This window comes from Dendrobates tinctorius, unplaced genomic scaffold, assembly GCF_039654945.1.
Source record: "Dendrobates tinctorius isolate UK_male_01 unplaced genomic scaffold, ASM3965494v1 ptg000059l, whole genome shotgun sequence".
Classification (NCBI taxonomy): Eukaryota; Metazoa; Chordata; class Amphibia; order Anura; family Dendrobatidae; genus Dendrobates; species Dendrobates tinctorius.
The window spans coordinates 13544941-13563914 of record NW_027361727.1 but is presented as its reverse complement, the minus strand read 5'-3'; the positions used below and the strand labels follow the sequence as shown (position 1 = coordinate 13563914).

At 45.7% G+C, this 18974-nt stretch overlaps 1 protein-coding gene across 2 annotated transcripts; it reads right to left on the bottom strand.

Moving 5' to 3' along the window:
- Positions 1-592: 592 nt before the first annotated feature.
- LOC141092352 (C-signal-like) lies at positions 593-15244 on the bottom strand. Of its 2 annotated transcripts, XM_073578417.1 has the most exons (6): positions 14988-15204; positions 14271-14322; positions 10625-10812; positions 3939-4103; positions 1277-1387; positions 593-872 (listed from the first exon to the last, which is right to left on the bottom strand). In XM_073578417.1, the coding sequence occupies exons 1-6, from the start codon at positions 15123-15125 to the stop codon at positions 759-761; spliced, it is 768 nt and encodes a 255-aa protein (XP_073434518.1). In that variant the 5' UTR covers positions 15126-15204; the 3' UTR covers positions 593-758. The 2 variants fall into 2 exon arrangements, with proteins under 2 accessions (XP_073434518.1, XP_073434519.1); XM_073578418.1 differs by lacking the exon at positions 3939-4103 and having other exon boundaries at positions 14988-15244.
- Positions 15245-18974: the final 3730 nt, after the last annotated feature.

Here is an 18974-nt window from a genome sequence, read left to right as displayed (position 1 = left end):
TAAGATAAAAAAAACAAAAAACAAAAATTGAGAAACATTTACTAAATTTGAAGAGAATTTTGCATGTTGTGGCAAAACCTGACGTCCAGGATTTTTTTCAATATTTTTTTCGCTTTCAGCACACCAAAATACATGGAAATTAGATGAAAATAATCAAACAGCTTTTTAGTCGCTGACCTGTGAACAGTATACACTGCGTAACTAGATCGTTATACAGGTGTAGAATGAGGCCTCACTGTAGAAGGATGACTGTGGAAAACGTACTTCTATTTAAAAAAAGAGCCGTTTTGTGAGCCAAAAGAGCCGGCTCTTTATGGTGAGCGGAGCCGAATAAGCCGGATCATCAAAAAGAGCCGAACTTCCCATCACTAGCCCTCCCCTCCCCCCAAAATAATGGCACCATTGTGAAAAGTAGGCGGAGCTTAGTGTAGGGGGCGTGGTATAACATCTCAACAGGGGCTATAAGTGAGGACATCATGTGACAGCGGCAGCCGATAAACAGTGGCAGCGTCAGGCTGTAGCAGTAATGACCATCGGGGGCCGTTCTTATCCAAAATAGTTCAAAACGTGATAAAGAGGAAACTTACACTGGTCAAGAGAATATTATCATCCTTAGATTTTTATTTTTTTCATTTTCAGCTGAGTCTAACAGGCAACCCGGCGACACCATAGCCGTCCGGAGGAATCTGTACACACATTTATCCTACAAGCGGAGGAGTTCTGAAGTCCATTCTTCCTGGCAGCCATTGATCCTGTGGTCACCAGGGAATCACGTTCCCTTCCCAGCTCACCAGAAGGCCATTTTGCTTCTCGGAGAGTGAACCAAGGACTTCCATAATTCCGGTGGCGCTTTCATGAGTTGTCAGAGGAGCCTAGAAAACAAATATAGAAAATCTTACCTATCTGGCAGGACCCCCTATAGCCTCTTTCTCCTTGGCTTTGTTGACTTCAAGTAGCCTTTTGCAGCCTCTAACAGGTTTTCCTCCAGGACTGCCCTGTATTTAGATACATCCATCCATCTTCCCTTCAACTGTGACCTGCTTCCCTGTCTCTGCTGAAGAAAAGCTTCCCCACAGCAGGATGTTTTCGCCACCATGCCTGACTGTGGGGATAGTGTTTTCAGGGTAACGTGCAGTATTTTCCGCCACACATAGCGTTTTGCATTATGCTCTATTATTGTTATATATAGTATAAAAAGAGAAGACATGAATAGTGTAGCGCCGAGATTTCTAAGCAGGATTGTCACACTATGACTATTTGCAGACTTGTAACTCACCCTCTCTGTTCCCAGCTCTGTTTTAACCCAGCCTGGGTGAAGAGCTGTGCACAGAATACCATCTTTTTTGTAGGATTCGGCTTGCAAACGCGTAAGCATATTCAGTGCTGCCTGTAAAAAGAAGGGTTAAATTTGTTTGTATGGTATAATTTATTTAGGAAATGCATGTACTGGTATATTATTCAATGCAGACCACCCTGACCTATGATAGTCTCCATATGTGCCAGTGGACTTTTCATAATGCCCGCAGTCCTACAGAGTTTTTCCAGCTCATATAGTGATGAAATGCTGTAACATCGAGGCCAGTGGCTATCCACTCTGCTTCCACATCGGTTGTCGGCCGGCTGGTGCTACACCCATGTTGTAAGTGACGCGGCAGCCCTGTTTAATTCTTGAAACTTTTGGTGTTGCTCAGTCAGCTAGCTTTGTTTTTTAATTCCATATACCATGGACAGAAAATTGAATGCTTGAGAAAGACACATCACTGTGTCGATACGCGTGGGTTTGGGGGTCCCATGTAACCTACCCGGTAGCTTGTTCATCCTCAGAAACCAGGTGATATCATGCTAGGGAAAGGGACTTATTAATGTGTGTTTATTTGTGTTGGCAACATGATAAGCATTCAATTTTCTGTCCATGGTATATGTAGAATTTCTATGTAACCATAGTAGTTATTGATAATATGGTATTTTTTGATTTAAGGTCATGATTGTCATAACAATTGATTTGATAGACCCTAGGTTATGGTAACTAGCAGATACCTGGCATTATACTGTATGGTTGGTCTTGGGACCCATAGCATTTAACTATTTATCAAAATGACCCATTGTCTTTGTTTTGTTATTAATGTCTGGTTGTTCAGACTTTTTAATTGTTTTTAACCACAAAGTGTCTGTTTGTTGTGTCCATTAATAAAATTGATACTTTTTTCATATCTTTGTGGTGATCCCTATTTGTGTGCATATACTTTCTTCTTTTCATGTGTTCTCATGTCAATCCATTTATATGCACTAGGTGATCCCACCTAAATTGATATTGTGGTTGGTGCCCGTTTATTCTATATCTTGTCAGACATTGTTTTTTAATTCCTGGCTCTTTCTTTGAGCCTCTGACTCTCACTGCCGGTTATAAGCTTATCTTTTCTGGTTTAGTCCTGTTGTCTGACTGTGGCCCGGTTGTCTTCTGATTTTGTACCTTGACTGCCATCCTGGTTCTGACTGAAATATTTTCACTTCTCTACTTTCTGCTTCGCTTCACCAGCCAGCAGCCCTTTTGTGGAAGCAATTCAATGGACAAAATACATGTCCATAGGCTAAAGAGCGAAGGAATGGTTCCTCTGGCATCAAGTCTGTCTGAGGAGGCTTTTTTTTTAGCCTTAAGACCTCTGATAGATTTTACAAATACACAAAGGATATGCCATCACTTTATAATCAGTGGGAGTCTGACCTATGTGACCCCCACTAAGAAATAAAAGGTCTAGTGTCTTGCTCCATATCTTGCACAGTGGCCTCCGGTAACAGAGCAATCTCTAGTTAAGAGAAAAGAGCCAGATGTAGTTTCGTGCCAAGTTAAGTAGCCGGTATCCCTTCTGTGCCAAGAAGAAACCACAGTGACACACATTCATACTCAAGATTGACGGTGGTTCCCAAAATCAAAACCAAGCAAAGTGACAAGGGCCCACAAAGGGTTGGGTGTTATGAATCGGTCACCGAAGAGGATAGCCAGGGAATAAGCTAAGCAACCAGAAAACCAGAAAGGTTGGTAACTTAGCGGATTGCAGACCCCTAAACCTAACAACACAACTAGCATTAGCCGTGGGACGTACCTACGATGCCCTAGACGCCTCGGCACAGCCAAAGAGTTAACTAAGCCTAAAGCAAGAAAGGGGAAAGCTAAACTGCCCCGGAGTAGAACCCCAAAGGAATAGACAGCCCCCAAACATATATTGCCAGTGAGACAAGATGAGGCACAAACGCAGGCAGAAAATAGAGTGAGCAAATGATGGGGCCCAAACTGTCTAGATAGGACAGGAAAGATACTGTCTGCAATCATGCAAAAACCCTAAAAAATCCAACATGTCTGATATATAAAAACACTGAGGCCACACAACCTCTCCCCCACTAGATCAGCATTTTGGTGTGAACTGGAAGCAAAGCAAAAGATACTAATATAACAGGGGATTAGCAATACTGAACAGACTGACATAAGCTGTGACATATGAGCGTGGTCCAGCACCAATCCCAGCACGGAATAATGCTGAACCCACACAGCAAAGCAGAAAGCAGAGAAAGCCAAAAACTATATCAAATGCAAAAAGATTCCAGCAAACAAATAACTTATCTGAATGATGCAAGACCAAGGAGGGGTAAAGTAGACTTCACAATGCAGGGAAGACAAACAAATCACCAGCAGTAACTGACGGAAGCTTGCTCACTTAAATCCTCCCAGTCTGTAACACCTGACTTCCCCTCATGCTCTTCAGGTGATAGACTTCTGTCAACCCAACCAGCTCCACAACCCGCAGCAACCACCAGAGGGAGCCCAGACTTAGAAGTCAGATCAAGAGTGTTCACAACAGTTGGGTGATTTGTTGCTAGACTTTTGTTTCTTATTCTGGAACTCAGGATCTTCAGGTCTATTACCTGAGGATTTGTTACTGTACCTTGCTGATTCGGTAAGAGATTACTTGATTCTCAGGTTGAAAGGTCAACGGAGTTCTTTCAATAGAGCCCAGCATAGATGACACATTAACGAGAGCAGCTTTCATGCAGCCTAAAGGTTTCTCTGCATTCTCTTCCGCAGATTTTTTCAACAATGGGTAAAAAACCTAGAAAAGATCATATACAAGTGAGCAGACGACATCCTCCTAAACGTAACACAAACGAACCCCAAAATGATGGGACTTTCCAAGGCAGCACATCATTTAGTCGAAATCATTATTTATGTCAATGGTGGGGGACGGGAAATACACATTTGGAGACCAGATTACTGCTGAAGGCCCCTTTGAAAAGCTTAATTATTTTGTTTTTTAAAATGAGATATTATGAAAACTGTCTTCGTAAACTTCTCTCCTCTAGTTAAAACCCTGAGAGACTAAAGCCGGCCACATACATCAGATGGCTGACGACCAACAGCCACCTTGGCCTTCTGTCTCATCTACATACCTGGTCAACATCTCTCATCTCTCGACAATCAGTCGGCTGGTGCCCCCATACACATTAGCTTGTTGGCTGAACCTGCTAGATTCATGCTGTCTATACTCTAGCATGTATGGAGGGCTTAAAGGCCCGATTCATTAAGACTTGCGTTTCGTAGGCCACTCTTAATGATGGGCAAGCAGGAGTAAGATGTGCCTAAATCATTAAGAGGTGTACACCAATTCATGAATTAAACGCATCTCATCATTAACATAAAAATTGATGTGCCTCAACAGAGTCGAGCTCACAACTTTTGATGAATTTATTAAGTTGTGCAAGTTTTGTGGCTTCTCAAAGTGTTTTATGCCTGAAATCTGGCAAAAACACTTTGACGAGTTGAGGTCAAAGTTTTCTTAGGTGATAATAACTTTCTCTTCGATGAGGGTCCGAATACTGGGACACCCACTGATCCAGAGTGTGGAGCTTCTGGAACTCTCATTAACAATGAGCCTCCCGAGAAGGAGGCTCTCAAGTGCTCCATCGAATGGTGGAGATCCCAAAATGCCAGACCAATGGAGATCATATAGTTATTATCTATCCAGTGATACTTATCAATGTTGGGAATTTCTCTTGATTTGGTCAAATATGAAAAAAATCTGTACGATTTTTAACTCTTTAGATATATCTTTATTATGGTAAAATTATTTTCTGATTTAATATGATTCTATGTAAGACTGACCGAGAATATGTAAGATAGGATTAGACAAAGAACAGTGGCGTCCAAAAGAAACTGCAGGATGGAAACTTTTTCCACGTTCTACCGTAGATTTGGGATGTTATAGGTTTCCTACTTTTCAACAGGGTGGAGACTAACCCTGGAGAGAATCCCTGGCGACTCAGTAGCACCCTCTCAAATTCCAGGCTGCTAGATGGAAGCCCTTCACCTGAGAGTGGACCACTGGTCCCTGGGAAAGCAGGTCTAAAATCTCCGGTAGTATCCATGGATCTGTCACTGACATGAGCATCAGAAGGGAGAACCAAGGCCTTCTCGGCCAGAATGGAGCTATAAGAATTATTCTCGCTCGATCCTCCCTGATTTTCCTGACCACTACTGGGATCATTGTTATCGGGGGAAATGCATAGGCCAGGATGAACTTCCAGGGTATTTGTAGGGCATCTACTGCGAAGGGGTTTTCCCTTGGGTTTAGTGAGCAGAACTTCCTGACCTTCCGGTTCTGTGCGGTAGCGAACAGGTCTATTTCTGGTTTGCCCCAGGCCTGAACTATTTGTTGGAAGACTTGGGGGTTTAGGGACCATTCCCCTTGTTTTAGGTGCCTGCGACTCAGGAAGTCTGCCTGTATATTTTCTGCCCCCTTTATGTGCAGTGCTGTGATGGATAACAGATGTTGTTCTGCTAGCTGGAAGAGTAGATCTGATATTTGCATGAGGCCCCGAGATCTCGTTCCCCCCTGGTGATTGATGTAGGCTACTACTGCTTGATTGTCCGTCATAACCCGGGTGTGGTTGCCCCGAAGTAAGGGAAGGAAATGTTTCACGGCTTTTTCCACTGCCCGTAATTCTTTTACATTTGAACCGTGATCCCTTTCTAGCAAGGACCAGGTCCCCTGTATTGAGTGGGATCTCAGGTGTGCTCCCCATCCTGTGGCACTCGTGTCTGTTGTAATGATGTCCTCGACTGGTTTTTGCCACGGGACGCCGGCTGTTAGATTCTTTTCTACCGTCCACCAGAGCAGGGAATCTCTTACAGCCACTGAGAGACATAGTTTGCCTTCTAAATGCCCTTTTAATTGTTTCTGTGCTGACAGAACTTCCCACTGTTGTTGCCTTACGTGGTACTGCGCCCATGCTACTGCGGGTATGCATGATGTCAGTGAGCCTAAAAGGGACATTGCATTCCTCAGTGTCATATTTGGTCTTTGTATTGCTGTGCGAGCTAGGCCTCTTATCTTGGTCACTTTGCTCTCTGGTAGGAGGCAGCGTTGTTGCTCGGAGTCCAATATCAACCCTAGGAAGGATTGCTCTTTTGCTGGGGTTATCCTTGATTTGGGGATGTTTACTATCCATCCTAGTCCTACTAGAATTCCTATCACTTCCTTCACTTGATGTGCGCAGTGGGACTCCGACCTCACTATTATCAGAAAGTCGTCTAGGTATGGGACGATCACTATGTCCCTGGAACGCAGAAAATACATTACTTCGGCCATCACTTTGGTGAATACTCTGGGGGCTGTAGACAGGCCAAACGGAAGGGCTGCGTATTGGTAGTGTTTCACCTGCCCCTGGACATGGAGCGCTACTCTCAAATATTTTTGATATTCCCGATGAATTGGGATATGATAGTAGGCATCTTTTAAGTCTATCACTGCCATGAGGCAATGCTGGAACAGAATCTTTGTGGCCGTATTGATTGACTCCATTTTGAAGGAGCAATTGTCTACCCACTGATTGAGTGTCCTCAGGTTGACAATGGTTCTCCAAGAGCCGTCTGGTTTTTGTATTAAGAAGAGGGGGGAGTAGAACCCCCTTCTTTGTTCTTGCACTGGGACTTCCTGTAGGACTTGTTTTTCCACTAGTCCCAAGACTTCCGTCTCCAGGGCCAGTTGTTGCTCTTGGGCTTTACTTCTGGGTGTTATTATGAAGGTATGCCTGAGCGGACGGATGAATTTTATTTTTAAGCCGTCCTTGATTATATTTAGGACCCATGTACTGGGGGAGATATTTGCCCAGGCGGAAAGGAAGAGAGAAAGCCTTCCCCCTACCTCCGGCCCAATGTCATTGGGGAGATTTTTTGGAGGAAGTGGAGGGCCCTTTAAACATATAGCCCGATGCTCTTCTTTCTTTAAAGTCCCAGCTTTTTCTATCTCCCGGGGACGACCCCTGTTAAATCTCCTCCTCCGAAAGGGCTGCTTTTTGGGTTCTCCCGGAAATCGGGGAAAGCTCTTCTTCCTATCCCCCGCATGTTCCAAAATCTCTTCTAGTTTTTTCCCGAAGAGGAATTGGCCATCGCATGGAATGGAACATAACCTATGCTTCGATGGTAAATCTCCGGGACACCCTTTAAGCCACAGGGCTCGTCTTGCCGCATTTGACAGACTTGCTGCTCTAGCTGTCAACCTTGCGGAGTCTGCAGAGGAATCCGCTAGGAAAGCCACTGCTCCGTGCACCAGTGTCAAATTAGACAAAATTTCGTCCCTAGGAACTCTATCCTTGATCTGGTCCTCTATTTGTTGCAGCCAGACCATGAGGGCACGAGCGGTACAGGTATCGCTATCGCTGGCTTCAATCCACCTGCTGAAGCTTCCCAGATGTGTTTTAGGAAACCGTCTGCTTTTTTATCAAGCGGGTCTTTCAACACGCCGGAATCCTCTAATGGTAGGGATACCTTTTTTGATGATCTGGCTACGGCCCCCTCAATTTTAGGGACTTTCTCCCAGGTTCCTGAATCCTTCTGCTCAAAAGGGTACCTCCTTTTTGATGTGGAAGGTAAGCCCCCTGACCTCACCGGTTTTTTCCATTCCCTGTCAATTAGTGCTTTTATTTTATCATTTACAGGGAAGGTACGTTTTCGTTTTTCCTCCAGTCCTCCAAACATTACATCCTCTAATGATTTGGGAGCTTTTTCCTCTTTAAGGCCCATTGTAGCCCTAATTGCTTTGACCAGCTTTTCCACGTCCTCCGCTGGAAAACATGGACGGCCGCCTATATCGCTGTCCGAGGAGGATTCTGAGGACTGGGTAGAGGAAGAGGAGGTGGAGGGGGACAAGGGTCTATCCCGCCCCTTCTGCCTTGGCGAGGCCTCTGAATCGGAGCTCCTTCTACGGTTTCTTTTCTCTTTCTTTTTAAGGGCTGCCTTTAGGGAGCCTTTCACCTTCTGTTGTATTAACTCTTTCAGGCTAGCCACCAAATCAGGGGTCTCTTCCTGTATAGTTTTGTTTATACAGTCAGTGCAGAGGTCTTTCTGCCACTGATCTGCCAGCGGGTTTTTACATAGGGTGCATTCTCTATTTTTGGTTTTGCTGCAGGCCTTCCTCGACCCCTAGTGATCAATCAGAGAAAAGGGAACCCCGTTACTATAAGGGTGACATTCACGAAGATCACTCACCACCGCTGTCAATCAGGGGTACCGATCTCGGAGGCTCCTCAGATGCACTCGTGACGTTCCTCCTGGACGTCTCAGAGTCACGCCGGTCGCGTTTACGACTGCCGCTCCCACCACTCGAGCGACTGCTCCTGGTATGCTGGCGGCTCGGCCTGGCATCTGGCGAGAGCTCTTGTTGCTGCTGACGCTGTTGTCGCTGCTGCTTACGCTGATGCTGCCGCTCGTCTTGCACCACTTCCATCCTGAAGCCTTGGGCATGAGTGCGTCTTCTGTGGTCATCCCCCTTATGTAAGGGGGATCCACTGCACTCTCCGCCTCCTCCGGTTACCCCACAGCCCCTCCCCCCCTGCCATGCCGCCGGGATCTCCTTTCGCCCGCCGGCGTTGTTCTCTATGGGCGCCGCCATCTTGGATCGTCGGCGCCGCCTCCCAACGTCACGCGGGCACGCCCCTTCCCAGCGTGCCCTGCGCGTGACGTCAGAGGGGCGCGACCCGGAAGCGGCTGCCTCCTGACGCTCCTGCGCCGCATCTGGGCCTGGCAGAGGGGGAGAGGGCGGCGCGGCAGCCACGGCAGAGCCCCAGGACCCCAGCCGTGCTGCTTCTGCGCCCGCTCGGACGCTGAGCCCCCTGGGGACCCGCGGACGGCGCTTCCCCCTCCCGACGTGCAGCGCTCAGGAAAACCAGCCTGATCTTCAACGCCGGCACGGGAGAGGGGCAGGTACGTGTGACCGCTGTCTTCAGCACACGGGTCCCTGTCAGGACAGGAAACCCAACTGAAGCGAGGGAGAGGTACCGCCCTTTTATCTTCAGTAGGGTTCCTGTCCTGACTGGGCGGATCCCCTCTCTCCCATGTGTGCCGTCATGGGAGACGGGAAAAGTCTGCTCACCAGTGTGGGCCTCCGGGCTGGAGAACAGAGGAGGACTCCCCCAGGTTTGGAGGCCGAGTGTAATACATGTTTATTACTTGGATGTATTTGTTGAAGATTTTTTTTTACATATTGTGCATCTTTTGATATATTTTAGATTTTTTATTTTTTTTATACTGTCTTTGGTGTATTTTTCATTATTATTTCAATAAACTGGATTCTTTCATTCCAACAGTGTGTGTGAATCTATTCAGTTTCCTTCATTTGAATACAGGAACAGCCAGATTCAGATATACTGAAATGAGTCACACACAGTTTGGAAATAAATCTGCAATAAATTTGCTATGACAAAGAGAAACTGAGCTTTGATTATTACCTGGCTTACTGGCAGGGGTCTTTCCTGGCTTACTTGCAGGAGTCTTACCTGGCTTATTTGCAGGGGTCTTTCCTGGCTTACCTGCAGCGGTCTTACCTGGCTTATTTGCAGGGGTCTTTCTTGGCTTACCTGCAGGAGTCTTACCTGGCTTACCTGCAGCGGTCTTACCTGGCTTATTTGCAGGGGTCTTTCTTGGCTTACCTGCAGGAGTCTTACCTGGCTTACTGGCAGGAGTCTTACCTGGCTTACTTGCAGGGGTCTTACCTGGCTTACTTGCAGGGGTCTTACCTGGCTTATTTGCAGGGATCTCACCTAGTTTATTTGCAGGGGTCTTACCTGGCTTACTCGCAGGGGTCTGGCTTACTTCCAGGGGTCTTATCTGGCTTACTTGCAGGAGTCTTACCTGGCTTATTTGCAGGGGTCTTTCCTGGCTTACTTGCAGGAGTCTTACCTGGCTTATTTGCAGGGGTCTCACCTAGTTTATTTGCAGGGGTCTTAACTGGCTTACTCGCAGGGGTCTTAACTGGCTTACTTGCAGGGGTCTAACCTGGCTTACTTCCAGGGGTCTTAACTGGCTTACTTGCAGGGGTCTTACTTTCAGGAGTCTTACCTGGCTTACTTGCAGGAGTCTTACCTGGTTTACTCGCAGGAGTCTTACCTGGCTTACTGGCAGGAGTCTTACCTGGCTTATTTGCAGGGGTCTTACCTGGCTTACTTGCAGGGGTCTTACCTGGCTTATTTGCAGGGGTCTCACCTAGTTTATTTGCAGGGGTCTTAACTGGCTTACTCGGAGGGGTCTTAACTGGCTTACTTGCAGGGGTCTAACCTGGCTTACTTGCAGGGGTCTTACCTGGCTTACTTGAAGGGGTCCAACCACATTTGTTTTGAACGTGTCAATCATTTCATCAGCATCAACCTTTTCCAGCTTTTTACTAGATATCACACCAGCATTGTTTATTAGCAAATTTAACCCAGAGCCATTCAGATATTTTTCAACTTCAACTGCAGCTTTTTTCACGCTCTCTATATCCGTGGCATCTGTGAATTCCAACAAAGACATTGATTTGACATAATGTCATAACTGATAAGGGTAGATGCCAGTCTAGAAAGTCTAACCTTGTGGTCCTACCAAGTTTATCTAGAGCAATGTTTCCCAAACTCCAGTCCTCGGGGTCCCCAACAGATCACGATTTCCGGAATTCCTTAGGTTCCACAGGTGATGGAATTATTATCAAGGCCTCAGAAATTGCCATATGAAGGGCCGGCATTAGGGGCAGGCAGACTAGGCAGCAGCCTAGGGCCCCCGCTCCCCAGAGGCCACCAGCTAGCGGCACATCACGCAGCCGCTATGGGGCCCCTGTGAGGCAGGGGAACCACCTGCCACCAGCGCCGACTCCCCCCGCCGCATTCTACTATCCCGGCGTCTGCCGGTACAGTTCAAAGCAATGATGGATGAGAGAGAGTCAGCTGACGCTCCCTCTCCCATCATTCCCCGCTCTGCCTCTGATACGGCGGGTGCACGATGACGTCATTGCGCACTCACTGTGTGCCAAGCAGAGCAGCCACTCAGACAGGACCTGGGAGCAGCGTGGGCACGAGGATTGGTGAGGAGTGTTTTTTTTCTTAATATAACAGCGAGTACTGAACTATGGGGCCATTCTCGGGGGTAGGGGAATGTGGGCTGTGCTATATACTATATGTGGGCTGTTATATACTACGTGGCTGTGCTATATACTACATGGCTGTGTTATGTACTACGTGGCTGTGCTATATACTACGTGGGCTCTTATCTATACAATAAGGCTGTTATATACTATGTGGGCTGCATTATATACTATTGGGGGGTATATTATATTCTATGGGGGAGGCTGTGTTATATACTATGGGGGGCTACATTATATTCTATGAGGGGCTACATTATATTCTATGGAGAGGTGGGCTGTATTATATTTTATGGGGGGCTACATTATATTCTATGGGGGGCTGTATTAGATTTTATGAGGGAGCATTGCATCATACTCTTTGATGGGGCTACATTATATTCTATGGGGAGGTGGGCTGTATTCTATTCTATTTGGGGCTACATTATATTCTATGGGGAGGTGGGCTGTATTATATTTTATGGGGGGCTACATTATATTCTATGGGGGCTGTATTAGATTTTATGAGGGAGCATTGCATCATACTCTTTGATGGGGCTACATTATATTCTATGGGGAGGTGGGCTGTATTCTATTCTATTTGGGGCTACATTATATTCGATGAGGGGCTGTATTATATTTATTATATTCTATAAGGAGTGATTGCATCATGCTCTATGAGGGTGCTACATTATACTATATGAGGGGGGCTGCATTATATTCTATGGGGGGTTACATTATTCTCTGTGGGGTGGTTGCATTATACTCTGTGAGGTGGCTACATTATACTATATGTGGGCTGCATTATACTGTATCGAGGACTATGGGGAATACATTATACTATATGAAGAACTATGGGGTGCATTATACTATTGGAATTGAATTGTACTACATGGATGACTATGGTGGCGTATTATACTATATGGAGCACTATGAGGAGTGTATTATACTATGTGGAGGACTGAGGAGTGTATTTTAATATATGGAGGACTGAGGAGTGTATTATACTATATGGAGGACTATGGGGCATATTATATTATATTATATGGAGGACTATGGGGTGTGCATTTTACAATATGGAGGACTGTGGTGCAAATCATAACATATGGAGGACTATGGGGTGTATTATACTAAACAGGCAAAATGCTGCCTATATAGCGAGTGATTGGATTGTTTATGCCGGAACAAAAATCATTGTTCTCAGCAGCACATATCTGGTGTATACTGAAGATATGCCGCTGATAACATGATTTTGTATGGGGACAGATTGATCTAATAGTGATTGTTCTGTCCCCATCATTATTCCACAGATGGTGGAAAGAGGCCGGGAAACAAGCGTTGAACGACTTCAATATTGTCGATCACACTCATTTAGCGGCCTGAACTCAGTGCATGTAACTACAACCAAAATGCTTCTGTGTGATGGGCAATATGTCAGCATTTGGGGCCCCATTTTAAACTTTGCCTAAGGCCCCACTTTGCCTAAAACCGGCCCTGGCCGTAGGTTGTCACTCCTCCTGTGCAATATTAAGGAGATTCTGAAAACATGACCTGTTGGGGGTCGTGACTGGACTGGAGTTTGGGAAACACTGATCTAGAGGAAGGCAAAAACAACTATGAAGCAGTTATGAAGAAGTCCATCCTGACCGTAAGTAAATCAAACAGGATAAATCTCTGCATGAGTATCCAATCCACATAAATCTGGAACCTGAAACTTAATACTTAAATTAGAACTATCAGGTCCTGGTCCAAGTCGCACCCAAGAATGCCCTCAATCCTGCCCAATGTAGTCCACAATGCTCTCACAAAGAAGATCACCGAATGCCTCCTATCCACAGATGTTGAGAAGACTGTTTGGACACTTTTTCTGTTTTGCGACAATTCGGTCTTTGACCTGTTTGATCAGTCTTTGACCTTTTAACCCTTTACCAAATATATAATGAAACCTGACCTCCTGCTGTCTACCCCATTGATCTGTGTCTTCAACCCAGAGCCTTTTCTATAGAAGGTACCTGCCAGCCCGGACATTAGGAGATTTTATCCAGTTGACTCAAACATACATATCGCCATCATTTTGGCCAGCATTTTCACACCTCTCCAATATTATAATTTATTCTGAAAAGTCTGAGACCTTAAAGGGGTATTCCCATCTCCAAGATCCTATCCCTATATGTAGTAGGTTTAATAACAATAATAATAATATTAGCAAATACCCCCAATTAGAAATTTAGTATAGTTCTTCTGATTCGCTACGTCTCTTTCCTCATGTGCAGGTATTGCAGGACCTTAGGTATCCATGGTTACGACCACTAGCAACTACCTAAATTAACTGTCACCATCAGTGGTCGTAACCATAGAAACCTAAGGTCCTGCAATGCCTTCCTGGTGCCATTAGATATAACAATATCTACTGCTGCCCACAGCTGGGGGAGACACATGTAGGAGGCCGGAGAGGAAAATGTATCCCCCTAAGGCCGGGATCACACATACGAGTAATACGGCCGAGTCTTGCATGTTAATATTTAATACCCGTGCGGCTCCATGTATTGCTATGTGGCTGCACGCTCCGCTCCCGAGTGCCGGCGGCAGTGCCAGACTCCGGGTATTAACATGTAACACTCGGCTGTGTTCCTCGCATGTGGGATCCCGGCCTTATGGGGGGTTACTGTTAAGTCCTAAATTTTGTACACACAGAGATGATCGCTATGCATAGTCTGTGATTACACTGAAGATCTGTGGCTACACCGGATCTAAATAAAAGGGGCGCTCTTCTCAGAGAAGGGCTCTTATGGAGAGGTTTTAATCACATATGTTTTAAACGGTGCGCATTATCCTGCATATCAGAGTCTCACTTACCCAGAGGTAATAGCACAATATTACTGTGCTTGGAAGCCAAAGTCCTTAGTTCCTGAAAAAAAAAATAGAAATATTATTGGTGGTGCCGAGAAAACGGACATGGAGCAAACTGGTCAGGCTCGGAGATCCTGGTATTAATTGCCAAAAAACGGAAAAAAACACAAGGAAAGCAGAAAAAGGTAAATGAATATATTATATATACATAATATATATTTATATATATATGTGTGTGTGTGTGTATATATATATATATATAAATGTGTTTATATATAATATAATATGTATATATTTATGTAAATAATATGTGTTTCTATATAATATGTGTGTATATATATGTTAATAATATGTATTTATATATAAAAACACACACACACACCAGTATATATATATATTTTCATTTGTACTTTATTTATACACATATATGTTCATTATTTTATTCTACTTTCCTTTCCGTTCTACTATATATATACACCTGCACAGAATAAAAGGTCAGTAGGATAAATGCAGCAATCTGTTGTATCCTGTGCCTTGTATATACATGTTGCATAACACGGGACCTGTTTCTGCAGAGAAGCCATTACTTGTCCTTCCCTACAGATAAGATCGGCTGCTGATCGCTCCCGGTCAGGTCGTCCCCTGTCGCCCCCCCCACAGCTCTATGTTCCACCAGGGAGATCAGCAGATCGCGGCCGTGTGCAGGAAGCCCGGGCTCCTCACCTCACTCCGGGGACCTTCTGGGTTCCTGCAGGTCGCAAAGATCTTCTGAGGAGGCTGCGATCTGCACAGGAACTTATGAATCAGCTCCAAGCCGATCCCACGGTTAGAGCCGGTGACAAGCACGCTGCTGCCGATCATCCTGCCGCTGCTGGTGACAGTGACAGGGAGCAGGAAGAAGTGTCTGTGCCCGGAGCCTCCGCCCTCCGCCTGTCAGCGGCCAATCAGCTGCAGCCGGTCACAGCAGGAGCCGCCTCATGTGAACAGCAGCAGGATCTCTATTATTATTATTATTTTATTAATATTATGATATGTTAATGATATCATTATATTATGATTATTAATATTGCTTTTTAATATTATTGTATTAATATTTATTATAAATAATAACAATAAATAATAAAATAATATTGAAAAACAATATTAATAATAATACAAAGATCTATTAACAGATCGTAATATTAATAAAATATAATAAAAACAATATTATTAGTATTATTTTACTAATATTATGATCTGTTAATATGATAGCATTATATTATTATTGCTTTTCAATATTGCATCATTATTATTATTAATTAATAATATTAAAATAATATTGAAAAACAATATTAATAATAATAATAATATAAGGATATATTAACTAATAATAATAATATAAGGATATATTAACAGATCATAATATTAATACAATATTGTAAAATTATTATTATCATTATTAATAATATTTTAATATTATTTTATTATATTATTGCTGTTATTATTATATTGTTAAATTTCTATTATTATTACTATTATTTAAATATTATATTATTGCTTTTATACTAAAATTATAATTAATTTTTTTCTTTCTTATATAAAGTAAAGGTGGAATCAGTTTTCTGGGTTATAAAAGTCACAAAAAACCTGGTAATTTTTTTATATTTGTCAGAGGTTACATGGTCTCACAGATTCACTATCGTTTACAGCAGAAAGTGACATTACCGTAATTATAACCAAAATGTATTCCTGCTTGTAACTGGAGTAGATTTTATATTTCCCATTATAGAGCACCGTAACCCCCAAAAGAGGCACCAAATGTCCCGCACCCGCCCCTGTCCAATACTACCTCTCCATCTCTGTTAATCGGCTGCAGCAGTGACAACATTTCGACAGTGCTGCAGACAGTCACTGAGCTCAGCTGCTCAGTCATAGACAGCATGACCCACAGAACTCAGTCAGGGCCGGCATCACCATACGGCGCACGTCTCCATCTTTTCTATTCTATCAGACAGTAAACTTCAGACTGCACTCAGATGTCATTCGAGTGCAGTCCGATGTTTTCCACGCAGCCATTGACTCGCATGGCCAAGTGCGATCAAAACATCCTAAGGAAGCCCTGAAAGATGTGACAAGGGGAGTGAATTTTAAGCACGTCTTCCACCTGCGGATTTTTCTTTAAGACCCCGTTCTTCATGAATCAGGCCCCAAATGTGACTTTATGGTTGCATTATCCTAAGGAAGGCAAAAAGAGCGTCCTCTTCAGGAGACTGAAGGAGAGAGAAAACAAGACAGCGCTACCTAAGGCCTGTTTCACACATCCATTTGTCACCATCAGTCAAAATCCGCCGTTTTGGATAAAAAACGGATCCGCCATTTTTCTTGCCGGATCCGTTTTTTCCCCATTGACTTGCATTATCGGCGGATTTTGACTGATGGTCGTCCGCTGCATCCGCATGTCTGCGGATCCGCCAAGATTTTGGCGTCCGCTGACATGACCGGACGGACCATGCAACGTTTTTTCTGTCCACGGATCCGCTATTTAGGGATTTAACCCGCAATTCTGTGTGGCTGCTGGATGAAATATCTCTCTCTCCTTACTGCTCCCGCGAGTGCCCGCTACATCACAGTCTGCTCCCTGCTGCTACTCCCGCGACATCACCGCTGCTGCTCCCGCGACATTCCGCGTCATCGCTGCTCCCGCGACATCACCGCTGCTGCTCCCGCGACATCCCGCGTCATCGCTGCTCCCGCGACATCGCTGCTCCCGCGACATCACCGCTGCTGCTCCCGCGAGATCCCGCGTCATCGCTACTCCCGCGAGTTCCCGCGACATCGCTGCTCCAGCGACATCACCGCTGCTGCTCCCGCAAGATCCCGCGTCATCGCTGCTCCCGCGACATCACCGCTGCTGCTCCCGCGAGATCCCGCATCATCGCTGCTCCCGCGACATCACCGCTGCTGCTCCCGCGACATCCCGCGTCATCGCTGCTCCCGCGACATCGCTGCTCCCGCGACATCACCGCTGCTGCTCCCGCGAGATCCCGCGTCATCGCTACTCCCGCGAGTTCCCGCGACATCGCTGCTCCAGCGACATCACCGCTGCTGCTCCCGCAAGATCCCGCGTCATCGCTGCTCCCGCGACATCACCGCTGCTGCTCCCGCGAGATCCCGCATCATCGCTACTCCCGCGAGTTCCCGCGACATCGCTGCTCCCGCGACATCACCGCTGCTGCTCCCGCGAGATCCCGCGTCATCGCTACTCCCGCGACATCGCTGCTCCCGCGAGATCCCGCGACATCACCGCTGCTGCTCCCGCCGTGCCCGCGACATCCCGATGACAGCTCCCACGTCACCATGCCCGCTCCCGGAGAACGCTACATCGCGCGGTTCCTTTAAATTTTCTCCTTCGGCGGATCCGTACATCTGCCGATCCGGTGCCACCCGTTCCAGTCAGTCCGCCTGCGGATCCGTTTTCCGCTATTTTGGCGGATTTGGACTGACAGGAAAAACTGATGTGTGAAACAGGCCTAAGCGCAATAAAAGCCATATAATGACAAAAGATGATACCGTATATGTGTGCTCACCTGCGGAGGTTGTGCAACATCAGCACAACACTATGCCGGAGTTTGAAAACTATTGGGATCCAACCCTGTTTCTTGCCGCCCATCCGAGTTGAGTGGAGTTGTGCCAGCCCTGGTCTAATCACCGCTCCAAGGGGAAATGTGGAAGAAAATGATTTTCGGAGGCGCTTCCCTCTCGCAGATACATCCCGAATAGACGTCACTCTAACACATGCCTCCGGGTGTTGTTTGGAGCAGTGATGAAACCAATTACGTATTTGTAAAATTGTATTTATTGTAAAATTCCTCCGACTTAAGTTGGTTTCTGCACACTGGTTACACAAGGTAAAACAATAGCGTGAAAAAGACTACAAAGTCAGTGGAACTACACAACACATTTCTGCTCTGAAAGAGGCTTCCTCAGGTGTATGGAGCAATGACACTTCTCGAGAGTTTTATATACATCACCATCAAAACGGCGCTGTCGGCTGCGCCTGTGCATTAAAATCTATCGGTACGTGATAGATGCTAATGCGCCATTTTGTTGTAGTGTAATTTTTTTGGGTTGCAGTGTAAGGGTCAGCCGGGACTATAGTCGTGGTCAGAGACAATAAAGCATCAGTGTCCAGGTCTTCCCCCACAGAACAATACAATTCACTGTACGGCGTACCTGCGTCTCCAGGTTCGGGTCCCCCTGGGCACTTCCCAAGCAGCGATGGCCCCTCTCCGAGGCGACTCCCAGTAATTGAGACACAGTCACAGTAACTTGAACGGTTTATTTACTGATAACTTCACACAATGTATCCACAGTTGGCAAATCTGTAGATAACACATTAGTCTTTACTTGCTTCCTCAGCTCTCCCTACTTTGCTGACGCTTCTATATGGCACGAACCCGGACCGGACCGTCTTAAGGCCCTTTTACATTTAGCGATGCACCAGCGATCCGACCCGGTCAGGATCACTGGTGCATCGCTAAATGATCGCTAGTGAGCTTTCATACAGAAAGATCTCACAGCGATGCAGCAGCGACGCAGCGCACGATACTCACCTTTCACACACACAGCGATCCTGACGTCCTCCCGCCCGCGTCCACGCGTCGCTCGTCGTCACAGCAGGAAGTCTCAGCAGGAAGCGCCCAACGAGAAATGGAGCCGGACATTTTCGCG

What these genes read in the sequence shown, in the direction of transcription:
- LOC141092352 (XM_073578417.1), bottom strand. Translation starts at nt 15,125, where the DNA reads ATGATCGGCAGCAGCGTGCTTGTCACCGGCTCTAACCGTGGGATCGGC. An exon ending in CAGAAGGTCCCCGGAGTGAG is followed by an intron (nt 14,323 to 14,987) that starts GTGAGGAGCCCG and finishes TTTTTTTTTCAG; the next exon opens with GAACTAAGGACTTTGGCTTC. An exon ending in CAGAGCTGGGAACAGAGAGG is followed by an intron (nt 873 to 1,276) that starts GTGAGTTACAAG and finishes TTTGTTTTCTAG; the next exon opens with GCTCCTCTGACAACTCATGA.